Raw genomic sequence first — 25,221 nt, forward strand, 5'->3', positions numbered from 1 at the left:
CCTGGCCTCGGTGGAGTAAGAGCCGGTTTTTATGTGTTTATGTGTGCAGTTGCTGTTTGACACCTTGGTACTTAGCATGGCTGTAATAGTTGATCCGGGACAGCTCTTACTGGGAGTAGTCAAAGTGCTGGGTGGGTGACTACTCCCCATGTTCCAGGCCGGGTTTTGCCAGGCATAAAACCAGCCAGCACTGCCAGGTGGAGAGGATTACGTCCGTCTGACAGTGGAGCTCAGGAGGTCTGTGTGCTGGGATCTGAGGCCTGTGCTGGGCTGGAGAGCGGAGACCCGTGTGTCAGGGGAACAGGCTGTCTAAATCCTGTGTTTGAACTTTCTGAGGCAGAACTGCGAGTGACTTTTGTCATGTTAACTTGACATTGGGTGTGAAGTAACACCAACAATGTAAAAAGTGACGTTTTATTTTTGGCATCATGTGTGAATCAACACTGATGTTTGAATTACGAACTTGCATTTTGCCTCTGTACTGCGCCCGCTTATCCTAACTACCAGAGCGAATCTCCACAATATATATATATATATATATATATATATATACACAGTTGCAAGAAAAAGTATGTGAACCCTTTGGAATTATCTGGATTTCTGCATAAATTGGTCATAAAATGTGATCTGATCACAACAATAGACAATCACAGTCTGCTTAAACTAATAACACACAAATAATTAAATATGTTACCATGTTTTTATTGAACACACCATGTAAACATTCACAGTGCAGGTGGAAAAAGTATGTGAACCCTTGGATTTAATAACTGGTTGAACCTCCTTTGGCAGCAATAACTTCAACCAAACGTTTCCTGTAGTTGCAGATCAGACGTGCACAACGGTCAGGAGTGATTCTTGACCATTCCTCTTTACCATTGACCATTCCGGTTTCAGTTCAGCAATATTCTTGGGATGTCTGGTGTGAATCGCTTTCTTGAGGTCATGCCACAGCATCTCAATCGGGTTGAGGTCAGGACTCTGACTGGGCCACTCCAGAAGGAGTATTTTCTTCTGTTTAAGCCATTCTGTTGTTGATTTACTTCTATGCTTTGAGTCGTTGTCCTGTTGCAACACCCATCTTCTGTTGAGCTCCAGCTGGTGGACAGATGGCCTTAAGTTCTCCTGCAAAATGTCTTGATAAACTTGGGAATTCATTTTTCCTTCGATGATAGCAATCCGTCTAGGAACTGACGCAGCAAAGCAGCCCCAAACCATGATGCCCCCACCAGCATACTTCACAGTTGGGATGAGGTTTTGATGTTGGTGTGCTGTGCCTCTTTTTCTCCACACATAGTGTTGTGTGTTTCTTCCAAACAACTCAACTTTGGTTTCATCTGTCCACAGAATATTTTGCCAGTACTGCTGTGGAACATCCAGGTGCTCTTGTGCAAACTGTAAACGTGCAGCAATGTTTTTTTTGGACAGCAATGGCTTCCTCTGTTGTATCCTCCCATGAAATCCATTCTTGTTTAGTGTTTTTTTACGTATCGTAGATTCGCTAACAGGGATGTTAGCATATGCCAGAGACTTTTGTAAGTCTTTAGCTGACACTCTAGAATTCTTCTTCACCTCATTGAGCAGTCTGCGCTGTGCTCTTGCAGTCATCTTTACAGGATGGCCACTCCTAGGCAGAGTAGCAGCAGTGCTGAACTTTCTCCATTTATAGACAATTTGTCTTACCGTGGACTGATGAACAGCAAGGCTTTTGGAGATACTTTTATAACCCTTTCCAGCTTTATGCAAGTCAACAATTCTTAATCGTAGGTCTTCTCAGAGCTCTTCATCATTCACATCAGGCAATGCTTCTTGTGAAAAGCAAACCCAGAACAGGTGTGTGTTTTTTATAGGACAGGGCAGCTGTAACCAACACCTCCAATCTCATCTCATTGATTGCACTCCAGTTGGCTGACACCTCACTCCAATTAGTTCTTGGAGATGTCATTAGTCTAGGGGTTCACATACTTTTTCCACCTGCACTGTGAATGTTTACATGGTGTGTTCAATAAAAACATGGTAACATATTTAATTCTTTGTGTGTTATTAGTTAAGCAGACGGTGATTGTCTATTGTTGTGACTTAGATGAAGATCAGATCACATTTTATGACCAATTTGTGCAGAAATCCATATCATTCCAAAGGGTTCACATACTTTTTCTTGCAACTGTATATATAATATAATTTATTGAAAGTTTAGTCACTATATTGTCCACACTGCACAACATTGTACTTAGTACTAGTGTTGATCGAACATGCTCGGCCGAACACCATTTTGACTCGAGCACCGCGATGCTCTGCACATCGCTGTGTTCGGCCGAACACCGCGTGTCCTCGAGCGCAATGCTCGAGTCACTGTATTTAAATCTAATTTATCCTCTATTTCTGAAAGATTCTTTAAAGTCAGGATTTAAACTCACAACCTTCTACATTAGAGGCAAGAATCTTAACCACTTAGCTATAAAGCTGAATGATATATTTAACTGCAGGTTAACATGCAGCTCTATAGTGTAGTGGTTAAGGTTCTTGGCTCTAATGTAGAAGGTTGTGAGTTCAAATTACAAGAGAAACATTTCAGAAATAGAGGCTAAATTAGATTTAAATACAGTGAGTGTCCCAAGCAGGGACTCCATATATGGACATAGCTATATATGGAGTCAGAGCAGGGACTCCTAAGCGCAGACTCACACTGGGGGATTCCCCCACTGTACAGCGATCTTCTGAATAGACCTCAGTGGGACCTGGCACCCTCCCCTCTTCAGAGCAGGGGGTGCCTGGTTTAAAGGGATTCTGTCACCTCCCCTAACCCAAAATCAGTCATGCAGCACAGCTTACCTTGAATACAGCTGGAGGGCATGCACCGAGCCCAGTGACGAGGATGAAGCTCCTGCCCTCAGTCTCCTGCAGATCACACTGGCGCAGCCCTCAGTGGGTACTGCGCCTGTGCGAGAGTTCGTTCGGCCGTGAGGGAGGGGGATGAGAGGCTGGGGGCGGTTAGACAGTCGCAAGGAAGGCGGGCTGGGCACTGTAAGAGGGGCGTTACTGGGCTCACTAAGGGGAACAAAACGCCCCTCTGGGCACCTTCAGGGCTAATTTGCATAACCATAAAAGTCAATTTTCACATAAACTACTGGACGGATTACAAGATAGAAGAGCACAGCCTAATCAAGGTAAGCTGTGCTGCATGGCTGCTTTAAAATCCGATTTTGGGTTAGGGGAGGTGACAGAATCCCTTTAATGCTCGGGTTCTCCCATTGACTTCCATTGTGCTCGGGTGCTCTGCAGAGCACCCGAGCACTTTGGTGCTTGATGAACACTACTTAGTACCAAAGATGATCATATTCCAGTTGGAATGTTATACCATCATTGAAACTGGGCATCAGGGTTAGAACGCTATAACTAGCCTTTGGCACCTGGTTACTGTTAGCATTTCCTACTAATGAAGTGTTTACAGCAGGGATGCTCAACCTGCGGCCCTCCAGCTGTTGCAAAACTCCCAGCATGCCCTAAAAGCTGTAGCCTGTCCAAGCATACTGGGAGTTGTAGTTTTGCAACAGCTAGAGGGCCCCAGGTTGAGCATCACTGGTTTACAAAATAAGAACCCTATCACTGGCTCATTGGACAGGATCAAATAACGGGCACTTGATGCCATAGGCACCATTGTACACGTGGATTGCCACTTGCTATTTTTCACACGCAAAATGTGCTCTTTCATATTTGCTTGCACATTAAAAATATGGCCATGTAGGAATCTTCATAATAGAATCATCTCCAACCACCACAACCCTACCTCATAGGACAGGAGGTCTCACCACAGATGTATACATAGAGAGGGAGTTGTTCATGTCACCGCCATCCCTCATAAGGAGAATCAAGCCTTTGTTCAACTTTCTGAGGAAAGAAAGGGCATGAGAAATAGGGGTTACCTAAACCTTTATTTGTAAAATTTGAGATAACCAATTTGAGGATCTACCACTCTTCTTCCAAACAGGAGATGGGAAGATTGAACAAAGCTTGGCCCTCCTGCTGAGGGATGGTAATAATGTTGCACTGCCTGCCCAATATTTGACACCACCTATAAGGATGTGGAAATAATTTAGACCCCCACGCATGAGGATGGGAAAACAACACCATGCATGAGGATGGGTGGAAATGTAGACACCACTCATGAGGATTGAGGGAAAAAATGTAGACATCACCCTGAGGATGGGGGAAAAAAATTACATATTACCCATGAGGATGGGCAAAAAAGCTCAGCCCGGGCCCGACTCTCCATGGAACCCCTGGCAGGTACATGGGCTGTCTGTGTGGTTTATATTGGCCTTTGGTTCAGCATACTTCCGCTCATATTGCCATCCTTTGTAGAACAGAAGGCTGGCATGATCCTTAGGTCACTGCTTGTGAGAAGGAAGCCCTGTGTAGCTATATACCACCCATGAGGAAGAGAGATGGGACTACACTGAGCTGCAGTCCCCTTCTCAATGGACTAAGTTAACAAAATCCCATATATTTATTGGCTGAGATTTATCTGTATTTATATGTATTATCAACTGGAAAAAAAATTATTATTAGCAGTGCCTACATTTTACCAGATTTCAGGGAAGTTGAGTTCAAACAATATGGCTGACATTATAGTGCCCAAAGCAGAGGTCACCCAGCTTTCCTACCACCCTGAATGGCACATGCTTGTGTTGTTATACACACCTTCTTTCATTTAACACCCACCTATGTGCCCATTCTACTTCCCTGAGTCCCTACCCGCTTACTGTCTCCAAATTTATCCCCCACAGAGTTCCTGCCTATCTACTGTCTCCTCCCTTGCACCTCTACAAAGCCCCTGCTCACCTACTGTCCCCAAACCTTGCCACCCACAGAGCTCCTCCTTACCTACTGTTGTCTCCCCTCTTGCTCCCACAGATCCCCCTGCCAACCTACTGTCTCCCTCTTGTTCCTTCATGGATCCCCCAGCCAGGTTGACTCTCCCCCCCCATCCCATTGCCCCCTCTACCCACATCTGCCACTTTACTTTTCCCCAGCCCCTCTGCCAATAGAGCCATGCCACCTAGTGTGTCTCCCTTACCCCTGACTCCTGCCCACCTACTGTTCCTGCTCTGCTCCTCCACAGAGCCATTGCCAGGCTACTTCTCCCATCACTTTCTGTTACCTCCTCCTCCTCCAAAACGTCCCCGCTACTATGGGCCACTTTACATACCCCAACAGAGCTCTGCTACTCTGTGCCAACTTACATACCCCCAATAGAGCCCTTCCACCTAGCGTCTACCTCCTGCTATCCCACAGATTCCTGCTTCCTTAATGAGGGGTTGGGGCCCAAAATTCTTGACTGTATCCACCCCAGAAATTCCTGATGGCAGCCGGCAACCCCTTAAACCTACCCCACAAAGTACTCTGATTTGTCTAGAGCGGGAATACACAACCTGCGGCCCGGGGGCCACATTCGGCCCTTGATACCATTCTGTGTGGCCCCCAACCATCTGGTAACAGACATGTATGTCTATGTCTTGTGGCTGCTCACATATATTTTCCCATTAGATGGGAGTCCTGGAAGTGTAACCAGACATTACTGGTATATACTGAATGTACAATACGCCATAAATACAATATTTCATTTGTTAATACACCTTTAAATTCTATTTTCGTCTCTTGTCATTGGTTCAGTCTGGCAATGTGGCCCCCAACCAGAAAATGTTGTGTACCCCTGGTCTAGATGATATAGACAATAACCCTTCTGGGCGCTATGTGCTGGCCATACTGGTTATCACCTAGCTTTGGAAGAAACAAAGTAAAAAATAAAGTCCCTATTTACTGACGATTGTTTGATTTTAGGAGTTAATGTTTCTATTAGAATCAAAATTGAGGAAAATGTTAAGAATGAGAAACCTTCTGGAGTCGGTGTACACTGTCTGGAGCAGCTGCCATTAAGATCAGTGGCCCTTACATTGCTCCTCTCTTCGATTTTTCATGTTGTATAGGAAGAAGCCGTTCACAGGTCGATATTTAATTGAGAAATAGAAGAGGATCCTGTTTATTCAGTGTATACAGAACACATTAATTGGCGATGTGCGCTGCCTGCAGCCATTGTCCTGGTTAACCTTGATATATTGTAGATCAATACAGCAATAAAAATATCGCCATCTCTCCTGGAAAACCAGAAAAGTGCTCAAAGAAAGTAATTGTTTTCTTAATCTTAGGCCGTGGCAGACTCTGGGGAGACATTCGTTCTAAGTCCCAGATACTCCAGCTCATCGCAATCCCATCGAGAAACAAAAAGAATGAAAAAGTAGGAAAATATGTATCCAATCAGTGAATATTATGCTTCACATAACAGAATGGATACATTGTATTCCCTTAAAGGGATCATCCCGCTTTACAGAAGCAAAGTATGTTCATTGTAATTCTAATATAGCTTCAAGATCTCTGCTTGCTGTCAGTCACAGGAGGGGGATTAATATCTAAAAACGTGTACACGTCCAATATTACTCGCAGGGTTGCTGCAGTGTAACAGTATGACCCAAGCACGGCAGCAGCACTAATGTCCTTACCTGCCTACAGGCTCTTATCATAGTAAGAGGCCGACCAGCTGCGTGAGCAGGATAGGTTTTCAGCTTTGGCACGTGCACGGTGTTTCCATTCACTGACATCTAGCAGTGCTTTGTTTTTGGATACTCAAAAAACTAGGAAAAATTTATTTAAAGGGGTATTCCCACCTGGGACCCTGCATAAATGTCTGTTAGGCCTCATGCATACGACCGTATGTATTTTGCAATGGGTCCACAATCCAAACATAGGACACCCTTTGAGGTGCGGAGGCACGGACCAGGAAAAAACATAGAAGCCCTTCCGTGTACTTCCGGGTCCATCCGTCTGCGCAGCAAAATAGGAAGTCCTATCTTCGGCCGCATCTTGCGTATCACGGACGCATTGAAGTCAATGATGCCGAGTGTACACGGCCTGTGCCCGTGTTTAGCGGATCTGAGGGTTGCGGTCTGCAAAACAGGCATGGCCGTCCCATGGTTGTGTGAATGCGGCCTTACAAAGAGCATCCACCTCCCTCTGGGGGACCTGTCCTCCAACCCAATGATCTCAATAAGCAATGTGCAATGTTTCATTTGTCCTGTGGTGGCGCTGCAGAGAAATCAAACACAAAGCAGATCACTGGTGGTCCCAGCCGGAGGGCACATTTGCGATCATCTTACTGTCAAGTGACCCATCTAAGAAGTAGGGCGCATCCAAAGTGGGCAACCCTTTTCATAGGGTATAGGAAACCCATTTACACCCGTCTTCACCCATTCTCCAGGAAACGGCATCCTTCATTTCCCCTGTGTTGACGCTGCAGGGTTATTGAAGACCTACTGCCGGGTACCCCACCATTGCAACTAATAACTGGGGGTCCAATCTTATTGCTGGAGGACCCTTTTAATAAAAAGCTCACTGTTCCTTTATTGAAGATTTGCAATGTGAAACTTGTTCTTTTCTATTTTTTGGTCTAATATAAATTCACATTTTCTTTGTTTTAAGTTTTTTTTTGCGTTTGTATTGATTTTTTTTATTGGAAGATTACTATATTTTTATGTTTTTCCTCATATTTCATACACTTGGAGCAACCAACATGTAATCATTTTTTTTATTGGGGTGGGGGCGGGGGGGTTTATTGATGTCTGCTTTGTCTTCACTAGAGGGCAAAGCAAGTACAACAGTAAAGATATTAAATGCCCAAACGCTGCCAAGAAGACGAGTAGGAGGAGGAGGAGGCGGTGGAGAGACTGAGACAGGCAGCGGCAAGCGGAACTTGGGGGGGGAGTGATTAACCCATCCTCGGCCATAATAGTACGCGCTTACCTTTTTATGACGCTATGAAGAAATCTTCCATAACGAAGGAGGATGAGAGACTGAATGACGATATCTGGGCTAATTTCAGATAATAAACTCACAGAACAACCTTTAACTTTAATTGGACCTCATGGTATTGGGAATCTCAGCATGTTTGTGAGGGCATGATGAGGGTTATAATACCACTGCTCTGGCACTCTGTCCATTCACAGGTCCTCCATTGCAAGATCAATGAACGATGAGCACCCAAGAGAAACCTAACCTATTGATGAGTGCTGTGGCCAGAGGGGTAGCTATAGAGGGTGCAGAGGTTGTATTCACAACAAATAGCACATGATTTCATTCGGGCCCCTGTATTGAGGTCGAGAAGTGTCCTGGACCTCAATGCACTCCAGTGACATACTGTACATCACCATCAGTAATGGGGAAAATTTCTGTATGACTATGGGCATCCTTTGCACTGAATTTTTTTTTTGTTCATTTGCTTCTTAAACAACTTTGAAAATAATCTTCATAAAAAAATTCCCACCATTTTGCTTCTGCAGAGTATGTGCAAGTCCTTCATCTAGCTACTGGTGCTCCCGATTCTGACGGTTCTGCTCCTGTTCCTGACAGCTCTCTTTGCTCTCCCCCTCCCTTTTCTCTCTGATAGCAACAGGGAGGTAGTACACAGCAGATCAGAGAGTGGATAGGGGAAAAGCATCCAAGAGGACAGCACTCACAGTCTGTAGATAGTGAAGAATGCACACGCAAGGCCGTGTGCAGGGGTTGAATCACATAGACTGTGTAGAGTGAAAACGGAGCACCCATGACAGACTCTGCAGGTGGAGAGGCACCTAAGCCCCTCAGCATCAGTGTTTGTAGGCACAAGAGAGAGAAAATCCCTCATGAGCTGTAAAAAAGGAAAATCAGTCCAGGAATGGAATTGTGTTGATGCATGGCAGCTAGTGAGGACATCAGAATCCTGGGCACACAGACCTCACCACAGAGTCTGAATATAGGAGCAAGTTGTACACTAAAGTTAAGGGTGTCTGAAAATTACACTTTTTTTTACTCAAGGAAACTATTAAAATACATAAGAAAATATTGAAGGTGTCCATACCCTTTAAAGTTAACCATATGCTTTAAGAGTCAGTTATTGGATCCCTAGGTTTAGTTGAAAAACATCTGGAGGTGGCTTATCTCCCCTAGCATAGAAAGATTGGGCATGTGGAAATCCAACACGCCCGATTGTTATCATCCAAAACATCGGGAGTCAGGAACATATTACATGGTTGGCCAAACCCACCAAAATGAATGGGTTCAGACAACATAGGCCTAATATATATTAATATCTGCGGAATGAAAATCGGTTGCTGAACCTCTGCTATGCATCCTAGATAGGAAAATAAAATGAGAAAAAAAACTCCACAACCATTAGATCCTGCCGAACAAAAATCCTGACAACAAAAATCCTGATCCTGACAACAAAAACTTTTTTTTTCTTTACAATAGATCAAAATACATTAAAAAAGGTAAAACTCATTACAACATAATTATGGCTGTCCTTTATAAGGCAAAAAAAAAAACAATAAGAAAACATTTAAAGGAGGTTTCTAACCCTTCAAACGACTCTAAATCATCAAAATGTCAAGTCATCCACTGCCCCATAAAGCCTCGGCCAATGTTTGACCTCACTGGTGTTCATCTTACCCATAACATGACAACCTGTTACACGGCAAGGGAAGACAAGAGTCGTGACAACCGGAGGCACCCTGGCAATGGAACCAGGTGCTTCAAATATTTAGAACTTGATTAGCCCTATTTGAGTCGGAATACCCCTTTAATTGTTAATGAATGAACCGATAATGCACATTCTTTTACTAAAATGTCTACAACAGCTGCAGCTGGACCGAAACTTACAGCAGCATTCAATGAAATGACTGGAATGCGTCAGCAGACCTGCTACTATATAAGAAACACACACAAAAAAACATAAAATGTAAAACACATAAGTTTATATATCAATGGAGCAACTTGCTGACTATGGGTCCTGCAGTAAGCAGCCTTAAAATGAGTGTAATTCTTGCTGTCAGAGATGTACAGATATAGCAGAGCTAAGTGTGTCCTTCCCCACAACTCCTTAAGATCTCTCAATATGTTATCAGGATATATAGACGTTATTGGAGTTATCACATAGCACAGCCAATGCACGGATTGTGCACTTGCCTGAACCCCCAGCCTCGTGTCCATGATTTCTTAAGATGCAGATAGAGGTACGGTACCTTGGTAGGTCTGTGGTGCAGGAGTTATGACCCCATTGGAGCAGATTGATTGCAATCACTGGTTTCAACCCTCTGCAGTCCGAGCTACGTACAGTAATCCAACGCAGGGAGCTGACGAGACACCCTGTCCCTTAGGGTTAGACGGTGCTCCAGATAGGACTGAGATTTTGGCTTGCACTCTGGTCACATCACTTACTAAAACAGCCCTACTAGTCCCCCCACCCAACAACATCAGCACGTCAGATCAGAAGGTAAAGACCAACCCTTGTGTCTTCATTCAGAACATGGAATCCGGGCCAAGAGTGTGATTGTAAACCTGCCTAATGGCCACACCCGAGCCAATAATCACACGGCCCAGCCCCAGCTTTCCCTGCTAATATCTCTGCTACAAAAACAGTGCTGGTTCTGTGCTGTGCCCTCTTTCGTTTAACCCTTGCCTGCCTGCTGTAGCCACCTGAATGTGAACTATACATCAAAGCATAATCGGTCACAGAGAGCTAGTATTATAGTAGTTATATTCTTGTACATAGGAGCAGTATTATAGTGGTTATATTCTTGTACATAGGAGCAGTATTATAGTAGTTATAGTCTTGTACACATGAGCAGTATTATAGTAGTTATATTCTTGCACATAGGAGCAGTATTATAGTAGTTATATTCTTGTACATAGGAGGCAGTATTATAGTAGTTATATTCTTGTACATAGGAGGCAGTATTATAGTAGTTATATTCTTGTACATAGAAGGAGTATTATAGTAGTTATAGTCTTGTACACATGAGCAGTATTATAGTAGTTATATTCTTTTATATAGGAGGTATCATTATAGTAGTTATATTCTTGTACATAGGGGGCAGTATTATAGTAGTTATATTCTTGTACATAGGGGGCAGTATTATAGTAGTTATATTCTTTTACATAGGAGGTAGTATTATAGTAGTTATATTCTTGTACATAGGAGCAGTATTATAGTAGTTATATTCTTGCACATAGGAGCAGTATTATAGTAGTTATATTCTTGTACATAGGAGGCAGTATTATAGTAGTTATATTCTTGTACATAGGAGCAGTATTATAGTAGTTATATTCTTGCACATAGGAGCAGTATTATAGTAGTTATATTCTTGTACATAGGAGCAGTATTATAGTAGTTATATTATTGTATATAGGAGGTAGCATTATAGCAGTTATATTCTTGTACATAGGGGTCAGTATTATAGTTGTTATATTTTTGTACATAGGGGCAGTATTATAGTAGTTATATTCTTGTACATAGGAGCAGTATTATAGTAGTTATATTATTGTACATAGAAGGCAGTGTTATAGTAGTTATATTCTTGCACATAGGGGGCAGTATTATAGGAGTTATATTCTTTTACATACTGTAGGAGGCAGTATTATAGTAGTTATATTCTTGTATATAGGAGGTAGCATTATAGTAGTTATATTCTTGTACATAGGGGGCAGTATTATAGTAGTTATATTCTTGTTTATAGGAGGCAGTATTATAGTAGTTATATTCTTCTATATAGGAGGTAGTATTATAGTAGTGATATTCTTGAACATAGGGGGCAGTATTATAGTAGTTATATTCTTGTACATAGGAGGCAGTATTATAGTAGTTATATTCTTGTACATAGGAGCAGTATTATAGTAGTTATATTCTTGTACATAGGAGGCAGTATTATAGTAGTTATATTCTTGTACATAGGAGCAGTATTATAGTAGTTATATTCTTGTACATAGGAGGCAGTATTATAGTAGTTATATTCTTGTACATAGGAGCAGTATTATAGTAGTTATATTCTTGTACATAGGAGCAGTATTATAGTAGTAATATTCTTGTACATAGGGGCAGAATTATAGTAGTTATATTATATTCTTGTACATAGGGGGCAGTATTATAGTAGTTATATTCTTGTACATATGGGGCAATATTATAGCAGGATAAGCAAAGAAATAAAATGGTGGGGAACTAAAATTAAAACACATTTATTTGAATGCTGCAGAACTTTTTATTACAAAATGATTTACCTTTATTTACATAAGGCTGAAAAATCTAATTTATAGAACAAATGTGAATGATCCCCTGCAAATAAATGAATAGGCTATAGCGCTGAGATCATCACCAGGGAGTGATAGGTTTGACTACAGGGCTGAGGATGACGCTGTGTGGTTTAGTCTGATAATAACGGGACCTCAGAGTAATTTTCTATCATTAGCACCAGAGCTAAGAGCACATAAGAGTCAGACGTCAGCGACAGGTTACACTCCAGCAGCTTATATCATTAGCAATGAGCGACTTGCTTGATGGTGGAAAATCAAGTACAGAAAATGTCGGACAATCGCTGTTTGGCTCGATGACTGCTCTAACCGCACGCAATGTGTCCGCATGCAGATTTTACACTTGGATCTTGATTTTGCCCTCTCTAGTAACATTATGTCTGAATAACCAACCTAGGAAGCAATTAGTTTTGATAGTTCATCAGTATCAATCATATATAGAAAAAAAAATGCACCAAATATACATTTTCAGATTTCCCTTTAGAATGTACAAGTGAACATTTTTGCTGACTTGTCAGTTAATGAGGTTGTGTCTGGTATTGCTGCTCAGCTCCACTAAAGTGAATAAGACTAAGCTGTAATACCGCATGCAACCTGTAGACTGGTGTGGCGCTTTTTTGAAAAAAAGCAGACATGTTTTTCTAATCCTGGTCAACTATTTTAATGTAAGAATTCTTGAAATGACTCAAAGAAGGGCTAGGATGTGATCTACAACCTGCCTAAGCCCCAGTTAGAGGCCCAATTATGGGCGGGATTTACATTACCCCGCTCATTTCTGGCCCAGGACAGTTAAGTTTGTGTGGACTGCCTCTGAAAATCAGGGATAGTCCCAGCAAATTTGGGACAGTTGGCAACTATGTGTATCAATGATATTCCACAACCAAAGCAACTGGATAAACCCCTTATAATTCTGCCTCCCCCCAAACAGGCCCTATGAAAACTTAAAGGGGTTGTCCACTTTTTGGCTACTTTTGACCAAGGTGCAGGTAAGATGACTATATGACACTTACTAATATAGCCTTTGTTGATATTCTGTGCAGTTTGCTGTATTTCATACGTCATGTCGTTCTTAGGCAAACTTTCTGTGCCGTCCACACAGAAGATCTGTCCATAAGATGGCCGCTGATGGAGGGTCATGTGACCAGGAAAAATAACTCCAGACACATCACTCAGTCTTCTTCACTCATAGACACCACCTCTGCCACCTGCACTTGCAATGGTGAGAGTGTTATCGCAGGTGCAGTCAGTGGGCATAAATGGAGGAGACTGTGTGATTTGCCTGGTCATATGACCCTCCATCAGCAGCCATTTTATGGACAGAACCTCCATGTGGACAGCAAAAAAGACTTAACTAACAAGAGAGAATATCTTATGAAATATAGAAAATAGTTCAGAATATCAACAAAGACTATATTAGTAAGTGCCCTATAATAATCTTACAAACACATTGATCAACAGTAGAGAGAAAGTGGCCAACCCCTTTAGGCATGCAAAAAAGGTGCAACCTAAAATCACAGTGGTAGTGCTATATATATATATATATAAAACCAAATGCTGTTTTCTATAATAATATTCTCATATTTTCATCTTTTAACTGCTATGAGGATCGGCCTCCAGAATGTTTGCCCCATATATTTTTTGAAAGCCTCACGTACACTGCTGATTAATCCCTGGACGACCAGCACAGCACATGACGGCGCTGCGGGAAGTGACTTGCTGACCAGCGCCGTACATGTATGGTAAGCTGATCGGTAGCTGTGCTTTCCAGATCAGAGGCAGGAGCCTGGCAGATTAACCCCTTAGATCCCACAGTCAATGCTGACCGCTGCATCTAAGCGGTTTACAGAGGCTTCTTCTCTGACCCCATATTTTCCCCGCGATGGAGTTGCTAAGGCAGCCTGAGGTTTTACACAGGCCTTGTGACCTGACAGCTATGGAAGCCTATGAGGGCTAGGCACTAGGCTGGATCTCATAGGCAACTGTCAGTGTAATACCGATGTATGGCGAAGAAGGACCGGCACTCGCTCACAATATGAAGAAACTTTTATTCAAAGCATAATAGCAACATCACCATCATGATGCTATTATGGTTTTAATAAAAGTTTCTTCATATCATCAAGAAAGTGAGTGTCGGTCCTTCTTCGTTATATACTAGTGGGACGAAAAACATTCCAGCAAAATCTGCCCTTCAAAAGCCATATGTGGCTCCTTCCCTTCTGAGCCCTGTGGTGTGGCCATACAGCATTTTACAACCACATATGGGGTTTTGCCATATTCGGGACAAAATGCGTAACACATTTTGGGGTGCATTTTCTCCTGTCGCCCCTTATGAAAATGAAAAATGTCGGGCTTATGAAGCATTTTATTGGAAAAAATGCCATTTTTCATTTTCACATGCAAGTGTTTCTAAATTCTATGAAACACCTGTGGAGTCAAAGAACTTGGTACAAGCCTCAATAATTCTTTTAGGAGTGTAGTTTTCAAAACCTCAGGGTCTCTTCAAATGTGACATGGTACTCAAAAACCATTCTGGCAAAATCTGCCCTCCAAATACCATATTGCGCTCCTTCCTTTCTGAGCCCTGCTATGTGTGCATACAGCAGTTTACGACCACATACGGAGTGTTTCTGTAAACTGCAGAATCAGGGTAATAAATATTGAGGCTTGTTTTGTTGTTAACCCTTGCTGTGTTACAGGAAAAAGTGGATTAAAATGGAAAATCTGCAAAAAAAAAAGTTTAATTTTACCTCAATTTGCCTTTAAATCTTGAGGAACACTGAAAGTGTTAATATCGTTGTATAATCGGTTTTGCATAATTTGAGTGGTGTAGTATTTACAATAGGGTCATTCATGGGTAGTTTCTATATAAGTCACTCAAAGTTACTTCAAAACTGAATTGGTCCTTAAAAAGTCAGTTTTGCTAATTTTCTTGACAAATTTGAAAAATTGCTTCTAAAATTCTTAGCCTTCACACGTCCTAAAAAAAATAAAATGACAATTCTAAAATGCTCCCAACATAAAGTAGTATGGGAAAGGTTAATTAATAACTATTTTATGAGGTATCACTGTGTCTTAAAAGCCGAGAAATTCATATTTAGTAAGTTGCAAATTTTTCTAAGTTTTCTGTAAATTTGGATTCATTTTTTACAGATAAAGGTAAAACATATCGACCCAAATAATTTACCCCCTAACACAAAGTACAATGTGTCAGAAGAAAACAGTTTCAGAATTGGCTGGATAAATAAAAGCATTCCAATAAAGTGACACAGTTGCAAAATGTTCAAAATTTGGCTTAGTCCATAAGGGCTCATGCACATGAACGTATTTTCTTTCTGTGTCCGTTCCGTTTTTTTTTTTGCGGACCATATGCGGAACCATTCACTTCAATGAATTCTAGAACATGTCCTATTATTGTCCGCGTTACGGCCAAGGATAGTACTGTTCTATGAAGGGCCAGCTGTTCAGTTCCGCAAAATACGAAATGCACTCTGACGTCATCCATATTTTTTGCTGATCTGTTTTTTGTGGGCTGTGTTTTCTGCTAATGTTTTACAGAGAAATATCAAAGAATAAGATTTTCAAATATATTAAAGTTTACAGAGTGGTCCCTTAAAGGACATTCATTAATGAGTTGGAAAGAACGTCACCAGTGAAGAGCATTTCCCTCTGGAGGACTCACCGTGTCTGTGCCTTATATGGACACCCCACTGATTTCAATAGGAATTGTGTAATGCTTCATTTCTCCTGTGGAGGAGCTGTAGTAGAACTGAACACTTGTTACTACGTTCCCTGCAGATTAAAGCTTTTTGTTGGTGGTCCAAGAGTTGGGACGCCCTGTGACCACCTTCATTTTGTGGAACCTTTAGTAAGCTGGAACTCTCAGAAATGCTTTATTCTGCTGTTGGTAAAACAGAACCTATTACAATGGCGCCCACACTGGTCATGCTCGTGTCTGCAACACCTTGAAGAACAATTAACCAAACCTAACACCTGATGTTTGGTATAGCATCACCGCATACCGGAACTTGTTCTGTCAGATTCATTTTACCAGATTTAATTTGCTGGGTTGATTGATATCTATAATAATAATGTGTGAATGGTGGCACCAAGCAATAGACAAACTGGATCATGTGAAACAGGCTATGGCACAATACATTTTCCCCTTTTATATCATGACAGTGCAGTCATAAAACTGGTCATCGCCTTCAGAGCTAATTGGCTTCCTTGGCTGCAACATCTAATATCTCACCATAGGTGTTGAAAATTCAGACCACCTAGAATGATAGAGGACTCAGGCCAATGACTCAACCAGATGCGGATTGGGAACTTAAAGTGGCCCTGGAAAAAAAACTAAAAGTGGCCCCATGTTGTAGGTGGGTTCAAACTGACGGAAGACAGGCCAAAACAAGTAGGTGGGGACAACCAAAATATACCGCCCCAGCAGAACCAAATACAACAGAGCACCTTTTGAGTGGCCCCCTGGGCATCGGCCAACCGGGAAGTTTTCCTGTATGGTCTATAGCCAATCTACTCCTGGACTCAACACCCACTCCTTTGTCCCAAGAGCTTCCATTTCACTTGGTGGCCATGCAATGCAATTTGCTGCATGCAGCCTTTATTGAGAAGGGGGTACATACTTATCAGCCTTTGAATTTCCCCAAAAATTGACATTTTAAGTCCCACTCCCTTTTTGCAGGATTTCCCCTGATAAATGTTAAAGGGGTTGTCCCATGAAAACATATTCTACAGTTTTTAAACCAGCACTTGGATCTGAGTTCTTTTGTAATTGCATTTAATTCAAAATGTAGCATAGCCACTGAGTTATTCAATAAAATGTATTTGTTTAGCGCCACCTGCGGTTTGCATTTTCTTTCTTATTTCTTTGTCCTGCCCACTGAGAAGGCCGCACATGCTCAGTTTCATCCTTCAACTGCCTCCTGAGCTGTGATAGGGAGAGCATGGACACCCCCCTGAGCTGTGATAGGGAGAGCATGGACACGCCCCTGAGCTGTGATAGGGAGAGCATGGACACGCCCCCTGAGCTGTGATAGGGAGAGCATGGACACGCCCCTGAGCTGTGATAGGGAGAGCATGGACACGCCCCCTGAGCTGTGATAGGGAGAGCATGGACACGCCCCCTGAGCTGTGATAGGGAGAGCATGGACACGCCCCCTGAGCTGCAGCAGAAAAGACACCCCCTGAGCTGTCAGCTTGATATAAATGTAGCAGAGCAATGAATGAGGAGATCTCTGGATCCATGTGAGGTGCAGGGCTGGTTCTAGCTTTGTTAGAAATAGATTGTCATGTCCTATATAATGTCTGATTTTCAGTTTTTACATTAGTCATTGGATAACCCTTTTAATTGGAAATTTCCAGAAAAGTTCCACCCCCCAAAAAATAAAATGAAGAATTGTAAAGTAGCAAAAGTTACTGCGCCAACCAAATTTCAGCCCATAGCGGTGGAGTCATTCTGTCATGTCACCACTAAGACAATGATCCTGTGTAACCTCCCCCCCCCCATGCTACCGATAACACATCATGGCGTCACTTGGAGCAGGTTGGGCGGGTTATTAAATCCCCTGTAATACGGGCCCCCTATGCACATTCATGTTTGCAGGCTATTCCCACTATTATGCATGCATTTTGCAAACCCTTCACCCTCCTGAGGGTTGTATGAATAGGTTTGCTATTCCAGCCTTCATCCAGCGCTGCTCAGGACTGTCTTTTCGCTGTGACTCTTTATACCGCCCTACGGGGTGACAGACATCTGCAGGGAGATTAACCACACTGCAGCGAGGACAATGCGGCCCCGGGTCTCCTCCTTCCTGCACACCTACATTTTGTACATCTTGTCTCAGGGATAAAGTGTTATGACACCACCCACCCTAATCGCAACAAGCTCTTACCCCCGGGCAAGAAGGTGTTTCAGCACCTGTTAAATTCTAAGTACTTAGACACATACAAAACAAGAAATCCCAGCCTTGTTTATTCAAACCTGGGCGAGATGATTATTACATGGGCCCCTCTCCCCTGGGAGTGCCTGATACTCACAGGAGGAGACTCGCCCCATATACACAGTCACTCACCAGGGCTCCCGACCTACCTGCGCTCACAACCATGTCAGTATTCACCCCCTTACAAAATGCCATTGGTCTATACAGCTTTGACTATTTTTGTTTTGTCAATTCTATTTGAATCCCATGTACCAGTGTTCTTGTTATGTGCTTGAGAAAGGGGGCAGACTGCCCCCCTCCCCGAAATGCGTTGTGCTCTATTATACCCTCATGCATACCTCCCAATCGTCCTTGATCTGGCGGGACAGCCCCAGCGATGGCTGAGGTAAGTCCCGCTTTTAACTGACTCTGCGTCCTAAGGGCACCTGAAGCAGGGAGCTGTCCGTTCCCGGCTTCACCATTCAACTGAACCGCCGGCGCTCCCCAGCAGGCACAATGCGGTCACACATCACACTGATCGGCAGTGTAGGAGGAGTGTGCAGGCCCGGGAATCAGCCTGTCCGCTCCACCTACCCATCTCAGCAGGCATGATGCATGTGTGACCACATTGTGCCTGTTAGGGAGAGCAGGATGTGCTACGATCATCGGGGGGACGGCCTAGGTGAGTATTTAGTGGGATTTAGCACTACTGAAAGGGTGGCATACAAACTGATGGGGCACAACTACATAGTGAAAGGGGTACAATGTGGGCATAACTACTGTGTTGGCATAACTACTGTGAATGGGGCACAATATGTACATAACAACTGTGAGGGGGCACAATGTGGGCATAACTACTGTGTTAGCATAACTACTGTGAGAGGGCACAATGTGGGAATTATTACTGTGAAGGGGCACAGTGTGTGCATAGCTACTGTGAGGAGGCACAATGTGGGCATGACTACTGTGAGGGGGCGCAATGTGGGCATACCTACTGTGTTGGCATAACTACAGTGAGGGGGCACAATGTGGGCATAATTACTGTGAAGGGGCGCAATGTGGACATAACTACTGTGAGGGGCCACACTGTGGGAATAACTACTGTGAGGGGGCACAATGTGGGCATAACTACTGTGTGGGCATAACTACTGTGAAGGAGCACAATGTGGGCATAACTACTGTGAAGGAGCACAATGTGGGCATAACTACTGTGAAGGGGCACAATGTGGGCATAACTAGTGAGTATTTAGTGGGATTTAGCACTACTGAAAGGGGGGCATACAAACTGATGGGGCACAACTACATAGTGAAAGGGGTACAATGTGGGCATAACTACTGTGTTGGCATAACTACTGTGAATGGGGCACAATATGTACATAACAACTGTGAGGGGGCACAATGTGGGCATAACTACTGTGTTAGCATAACTACTGTGAGAGGGCACAATGTGGGAATTATTACTGTGAAGGGGCACAGTGTGTGCATAGCTACTGTGAGGAGGCACAATGTGGGCATGACTACTGTGAGGGGGCACAATGTGGGCATACCTACTGTGTTGGCATAACTACAGTGAGGGGGCACAATGTGGGCATAATTACTGTGAAGGGGCGCAATGTGGACATAACTACTGTGAGGGGCCACACTGTGGGAATAACTACTGTGAGGGGGCACAATGTGGGCATAACTACTGTGTGGGCATAACTACTGTGAAGGAGCACAATGTGGGCATAACTACTGTGAAGGAGCACAATGTGGGCATAACTACTGTGAAGGGGCACAATGTGGGCATAACTACTGTGAAGGAGCACAATGTGGGCATAACTACTGTGAAGGAGCACAATGTGGGCATAACTACTGTGAAGGAGCACAATGTGGGCATAACTACTGTGAAGGGGCACAATGTGGGCATAACTACTGTGAAGGGGCACAATGTGGGCATAACTACTGTGAATGAGCACAATGTGGGCATAACTACTGTGAAGGAGCACAATGTGGGCATAACTACTGTGAAGGGGCACAATGTGGGCATAACTACTATGAAGGGGCACAATGTACTAAAAGGACTGGGTGGGATTGGGCATGTGTAGATATGTATTGGATGGAGTTAGAGGCATGGCTTAATATTAAAGAATTTTGCGCGGTGCACTATGCATGCCGCCGTTACTGTCCCTCTTTGCGATTTTCAAAAGTTGGGCGGTATGTTCATGAACTTTGTACTTTTAAGGCCTCTTGCTCACGAACGTTGTGCATCCGTTCCGTGCATTGGGGAACGCAATTTGCTGTCCCTAATGCACGGGCAACGTCCGTGCGGCGGCCGGGATGGATCGAAACCCATTCAACTTGAATGGGTCTGTGATCTGTCCGCAGTGCTTCCGTGGGGTTCCGATCCGTGCTTCCGTTCCGCATCTCCGTGATTGTAGACCCATTCAAGTGAATGGGTCCGCATCCGTGATGCGGAGTGCACACGGGCCGGTGCATTCGTATTGCGGACCTGCCGTATGCGGGCCACAATATGGCCACGGGCACACAACGTTCGTGTGCAAGAGGCCTGAGTTCTCCATCATCGCATTATGACCCTTATTACATCATATCCCCTCATCTCATTATCATCATCTTTACATGATCACAACTCCCATTCTCTCATAAATCAGAAATAAGTGTTTTTTTTTTAAATTAATTATACATAAAACAATTAAATTTTTAGTGCCCCCTATTGCTCCATTGTAGGTGGTTTCTCCAGTTGATGAGGAGGAGGATTTCTTATAGAGCCCTTGTATTATTGAGCTCTGTTATAAATTTGTCCTCAGCAGGCTCCCCCTAGTGGCGGCTGAAAGCAGCTAGAATAATATCTAACACTATGTCTGTGCAGGAGATTTGGAGCTGTGTGCCAGAAAAACAAAGCTCCATCCCTTATAAAGATATATATGGAAATGAATCAGAGCAGATTGATAAAAGCCCTGAGCTACACGTCCCCTGCAGCTGTCTTACCCAGGTCATTATATGACATATGGAGCCACTTAACCCATATTAACACCCTTATATATGACCCCCTTAAAATCTCCCGCTACGTAAGCTGACATGATTCCACTACTCCACCCATTATCATGATGGTTAGTTTCCAAGCATTTGGTTGTCTGGAAATGAAAGGTGAAGGTGTCCTCAATGGGGAAGACCAATCCCAGTTATACATATCCTGCGAGAGCGAATTCTCAGGAAGGCGATCCCCTCCCTCCTGTCAGCGATGCCCACACCTCTCATCCGTCCCATTGTATTTCTATACATGTATATGTCTCATGTCTCTCATTCACTCCACATTTGTACTTTTGCATCATTTGCTTCCTTTTGGGTGTAAGCGGCAATAAAAGTGATGTCATAGCCCAGTGTTATTTATTATGCTGGCTGCAGGAGAGCCGGCGCTGCAATATAAGGAGGCAGCCTGGCAGACGGTGGCGCAGCTACAGGGGACCTGGCACCTCTGCCATGAGTGAATATTGCAAAGTAATACATGGAGAGTGTCATAAGTGAGAAGTATAGGACATGCCGCCGCTGATCCTGAGACTGAAGGGGTCACACAGTGTTGGTCAGCGCTCTGTCCTCTTCACTGGTGCCTCCCACTGCGCAGGGAACTGCAGTATGGCGCCATTCACACCAGAATACACATCCCGCTGTAGTTTCCCATTGAGATCCATGATTACATTCACAAATGGATGAAAGGTAGTGCTGTGTTTTATCACACAAGAACAGCTTAGGTACACCAACTCAGCAGGAAGTATCACATAGGATCAGCTTAGATACGCCGGCTCAGCTGGCAGTATCACATATGATCAGCTTAGATACGCTGACTCAGCAGACAGTGTCACATATGATCAGCTTAGATACGCCGGCTTAGCAGACAGTATCACATATGATCAGCTTAGATACGCCAACTCAGCAGACAGTATCACATATGATCAGCTTAGATACACCGACTCAGCAGACAGTATCACATATGATCAGCTTAGATACACCGACTCAGCAGACAGTATCACATATGATCAGCTTAGATACACCGGCTCAGCAGGAAGTATCACATATGATGAGCTTAGATACGCCGACTCAGCAGACAGTATCACATATGATCAGCTTAGATACGCCGCCTCAGCAGACAGTATCACATATGATCAGCTTAGATACACCGGCTCAGCAGACAGTATCACATATGGTCAGCTTAGATACGCCGACTCAGCAGACAGTATCACATATGATCAGCTTAGATACACCGGCTCAGCAGACTGTATCACACATGACCATCTTAGATACACCGGCTCAGCAGACAGTATCACGCATGATAAGCTTAGAAACACCTGCTCAATAGACTTGTGTCACACATGATCAGCTTAGATACACTGGCTCAGCAGACAGTATCACGCATGATCAGCTTAGATACACCAACTCAGCAGACTGTATCATACATGATCAGCTTAGATAACCAGCTTAGCAGATAGTATTACACACGATCAGCTTAGATACACCAGCTCAGCAGATATTATCACACATGACCAGCTAACCAGCTCAGCAGATAGTATCACACATGATAGGCTTAGATACACCGGCTCATCAGACAGTATCACACATGACAGGCTTAGATACGCCGGCTCATCAGACAATATTACACATAGTTGGCTTAGATACACTTGTTCAGCAGACAGAATCACAGATGATGAGCTTAGATACAGCTACACTGCGGACAGTATCACACATGATAGGCTTAGATACACTGGCTCAGCATACAGTATCACACATGATAGGCTTAGATACACCGGCTCAGCAGACAGTATCATACATTGTTGGCTTAGATACATGCGCTCAGCAGTCAGAATCACAGATGAGCTTAGATACAGCTACACTGAGGACAGTATCACACATTATAGGCTTAGATACTCCGGCTCATCAGACAGTATTACACATTATTGGCTTAGATACACTTGCTCAGCAGACAGAATCACAGATGATGAGCTTAGATACAGCTACACTGCGGGCAGTATCACACATGATACTCTTAGATACACTGGCTTAGCATACAGTATCACACTATGATAGGCTTAGATACACTGACTCAGCATACAGTAACACATGATAGGCTTAGATACACCGGCTCAGCAGACAGTACCATACATTGTTGACTTAGATACAATCGCTCAGCAGACAGAATCACAGATGATAAGCTTAGATACACCTACACTGCAGACAGTATCACACATGATAGGCTTAGAAAAAGGTGAAATGTGAGCATTTCTATGTCTGATATGGGGTTATGCTAAATATATATCCCCTGCAGGAAAAAAACATCTGATGGGAGGGGATCTGACCACGGAGACCCCCACTGATCACGAGAATGGTGTGCTGTTCTTCTCAATGAATAGACTGCAGGTAAGAGACTGCAAGAGACAGCCAAGTATTTAGCCACCTCCCGAAGTCCCACAAAGAATGAATGAAGTGGCAGCCATCATGCACAACCTACTGCTCCATTTATTTGGGGGGAACAGGACCCCCATTCTTAGGATTGGTGGGGGTCCCAGTGATAATATACTTGTGTTCTATCCTGTGGATATAAAATAGATATTGGAGCCAAGCCCCCCATTATATCCACCACAGTGCTTAGTGCACCAGGATTAGAAAAACATGGCTGCTTTCTTCCAGGAACAGCACCACCACGTGCGTACAGGTTGTGTGTGGAACTGCAGCTCGGACCCATTCACTTTATAATGAGACGTACAGTAGGTGCAATACTGGACACCACCCACGGGTAAGTGTTGTGCTGTGTGATGAAGAAAGCAGCCATGTTTTTCAGATCCTGTAAAAACCCTTTAAGACTGGAGATATACCAGTCATGTTATTTGAAGGACGAGACTGGGCGTAATTGGGTGTGCTTGGGCAGGAATGGGTTGTGGTAGGAGATGAAATTGCCACGTCCCTATGAGCACAGCATCAAATGTGTCCCTCTTTTATAAAAAAAATTGGGGTGTATGCTATACCCCATCACCGGTTTATTCGCGCAGAGCCGGCTGGGTGCCAGTATGACTGCCAGGCCTGATGCTATACTATGGAAGATTGTAGCTGGCCTCTGAGACTAGAGCAAATCTAGAGCTCCTCAGAAGCCGTCACCTCTTCAGGACGCAGAACTATATATATATATATATATATATATATAGGACAATATAATCCCCCCCGCCCCTCCTTTCATGTGCCCACAGGAAGCAACCCAGTACCCCCGCCCAAAATAAACCAAGATCGGGAAGAGTCTGGGAGATACTATTTCAGCTGCAGCCCACTCTGGGTGGGTTTGCTTCCTTTCTAAAATAAAATTCAGACCATTTCCCGACCGCAACATCTCAAAGAGCTCAGAATGGAAAAAGTCAGATAAACACATGGTGATAACTCTGCCCGTCACACAGGCATCAGCGGTGAAGGCTTTGCCCACCAGGACGTGTATACACATACAGATATATATACTGAAGGGGGGCCTCACGACATAGCAAGTGGAATAAGCAACAGATGCTTGGGGAAATCATATCATGCAGGGAGCATGGCTGAGTCACTGACAGCGAGGGTGCGGACGTCAGGCCAAAGGATATTCTAAGGAGCTGGGTGTGGGGTTGCAGGAGGGGAGTGGGGAGAAGAAGGGCGTATTAAACAATGCAAACACCAAATGTCAGAATGTTTGATCTAGCTGAGCTCACTGGGTGCAGCAGGTACGGGCAGGCTGGATTTAGTGTGCCAGGGCAAAAGTGCCAGGGAAACCTTCTTCAAAGGATGACACATGAACGGGAGATGATTTGTAAGGGGTTATAGAAATGCAATTTGTGGGGTTCTTAAGATTGTCCCAAAACCTTCATGACCCTAAAACCCACTATGTTTATATGCAGAGACTGAGGCTTATTGGTTTATATGTAGAGACTGAGTTTCCAAATATAATGCCTAAATAATACCTCCATGTAGAGTCCAAAAACCAGTGCCAGATGTAGCATAAAAAATACCTCCACAGACTGTCCAAAAACCATTGCTATGTGGAGCCATAAATAACACCTCTATATCCAGTCCAAAAAAACAGTGCCTTGTAGAGTCTATATAATACTTC

At 43.6% G+C, this 25,221-nt stretch overlaps 1 protein-coding gene across 5 annotated transcripts in view; it reads right to left on the minus strand.

The window, feature by feature from the left end:
• Nucleotides 1-25,221, minus strand: part of ZBTB7C (zinc finger and BTB domain containing 7C) — a 200,796-nt gene that overhangs the window by 34,743 nt on the left and 140,832 nt on the right. The window contains exon 1 of one of the 5 annotated variants that reach the window (XM_044292636.1): nucleotides 10,373-10,392. The exons of 2 other annotated variants lie outside the window; for them this stretch is intronic. In XM_044292636.1, the coding sequence (XP_044148571.1) occupies nucleotides 10,373-10,386 (14 nt within the window). In that variant the 5' untranslated portion in view covers nucleotides 10,387-10,392. 2 more of the 5 variants (XM_044292637.1, XM_044292638.1) reach the window with 2 other exon arrangements.

The sequence above is a fragment of the Bufo gargarizans genome, chromosome 1 (assembly GCF_014858855.1).
Source record: "Bufo gargarizans isolate SCDJY-AF-19 chromosome 1, ASM1485885v1, whole genome shotgun sequence".
Classification (NCBI taxonomy): Eukaryota; Metazoa; Chordata; class Amphibia; order Anura; family Bufonidae; genus Bufo; species Bufo gargarizans.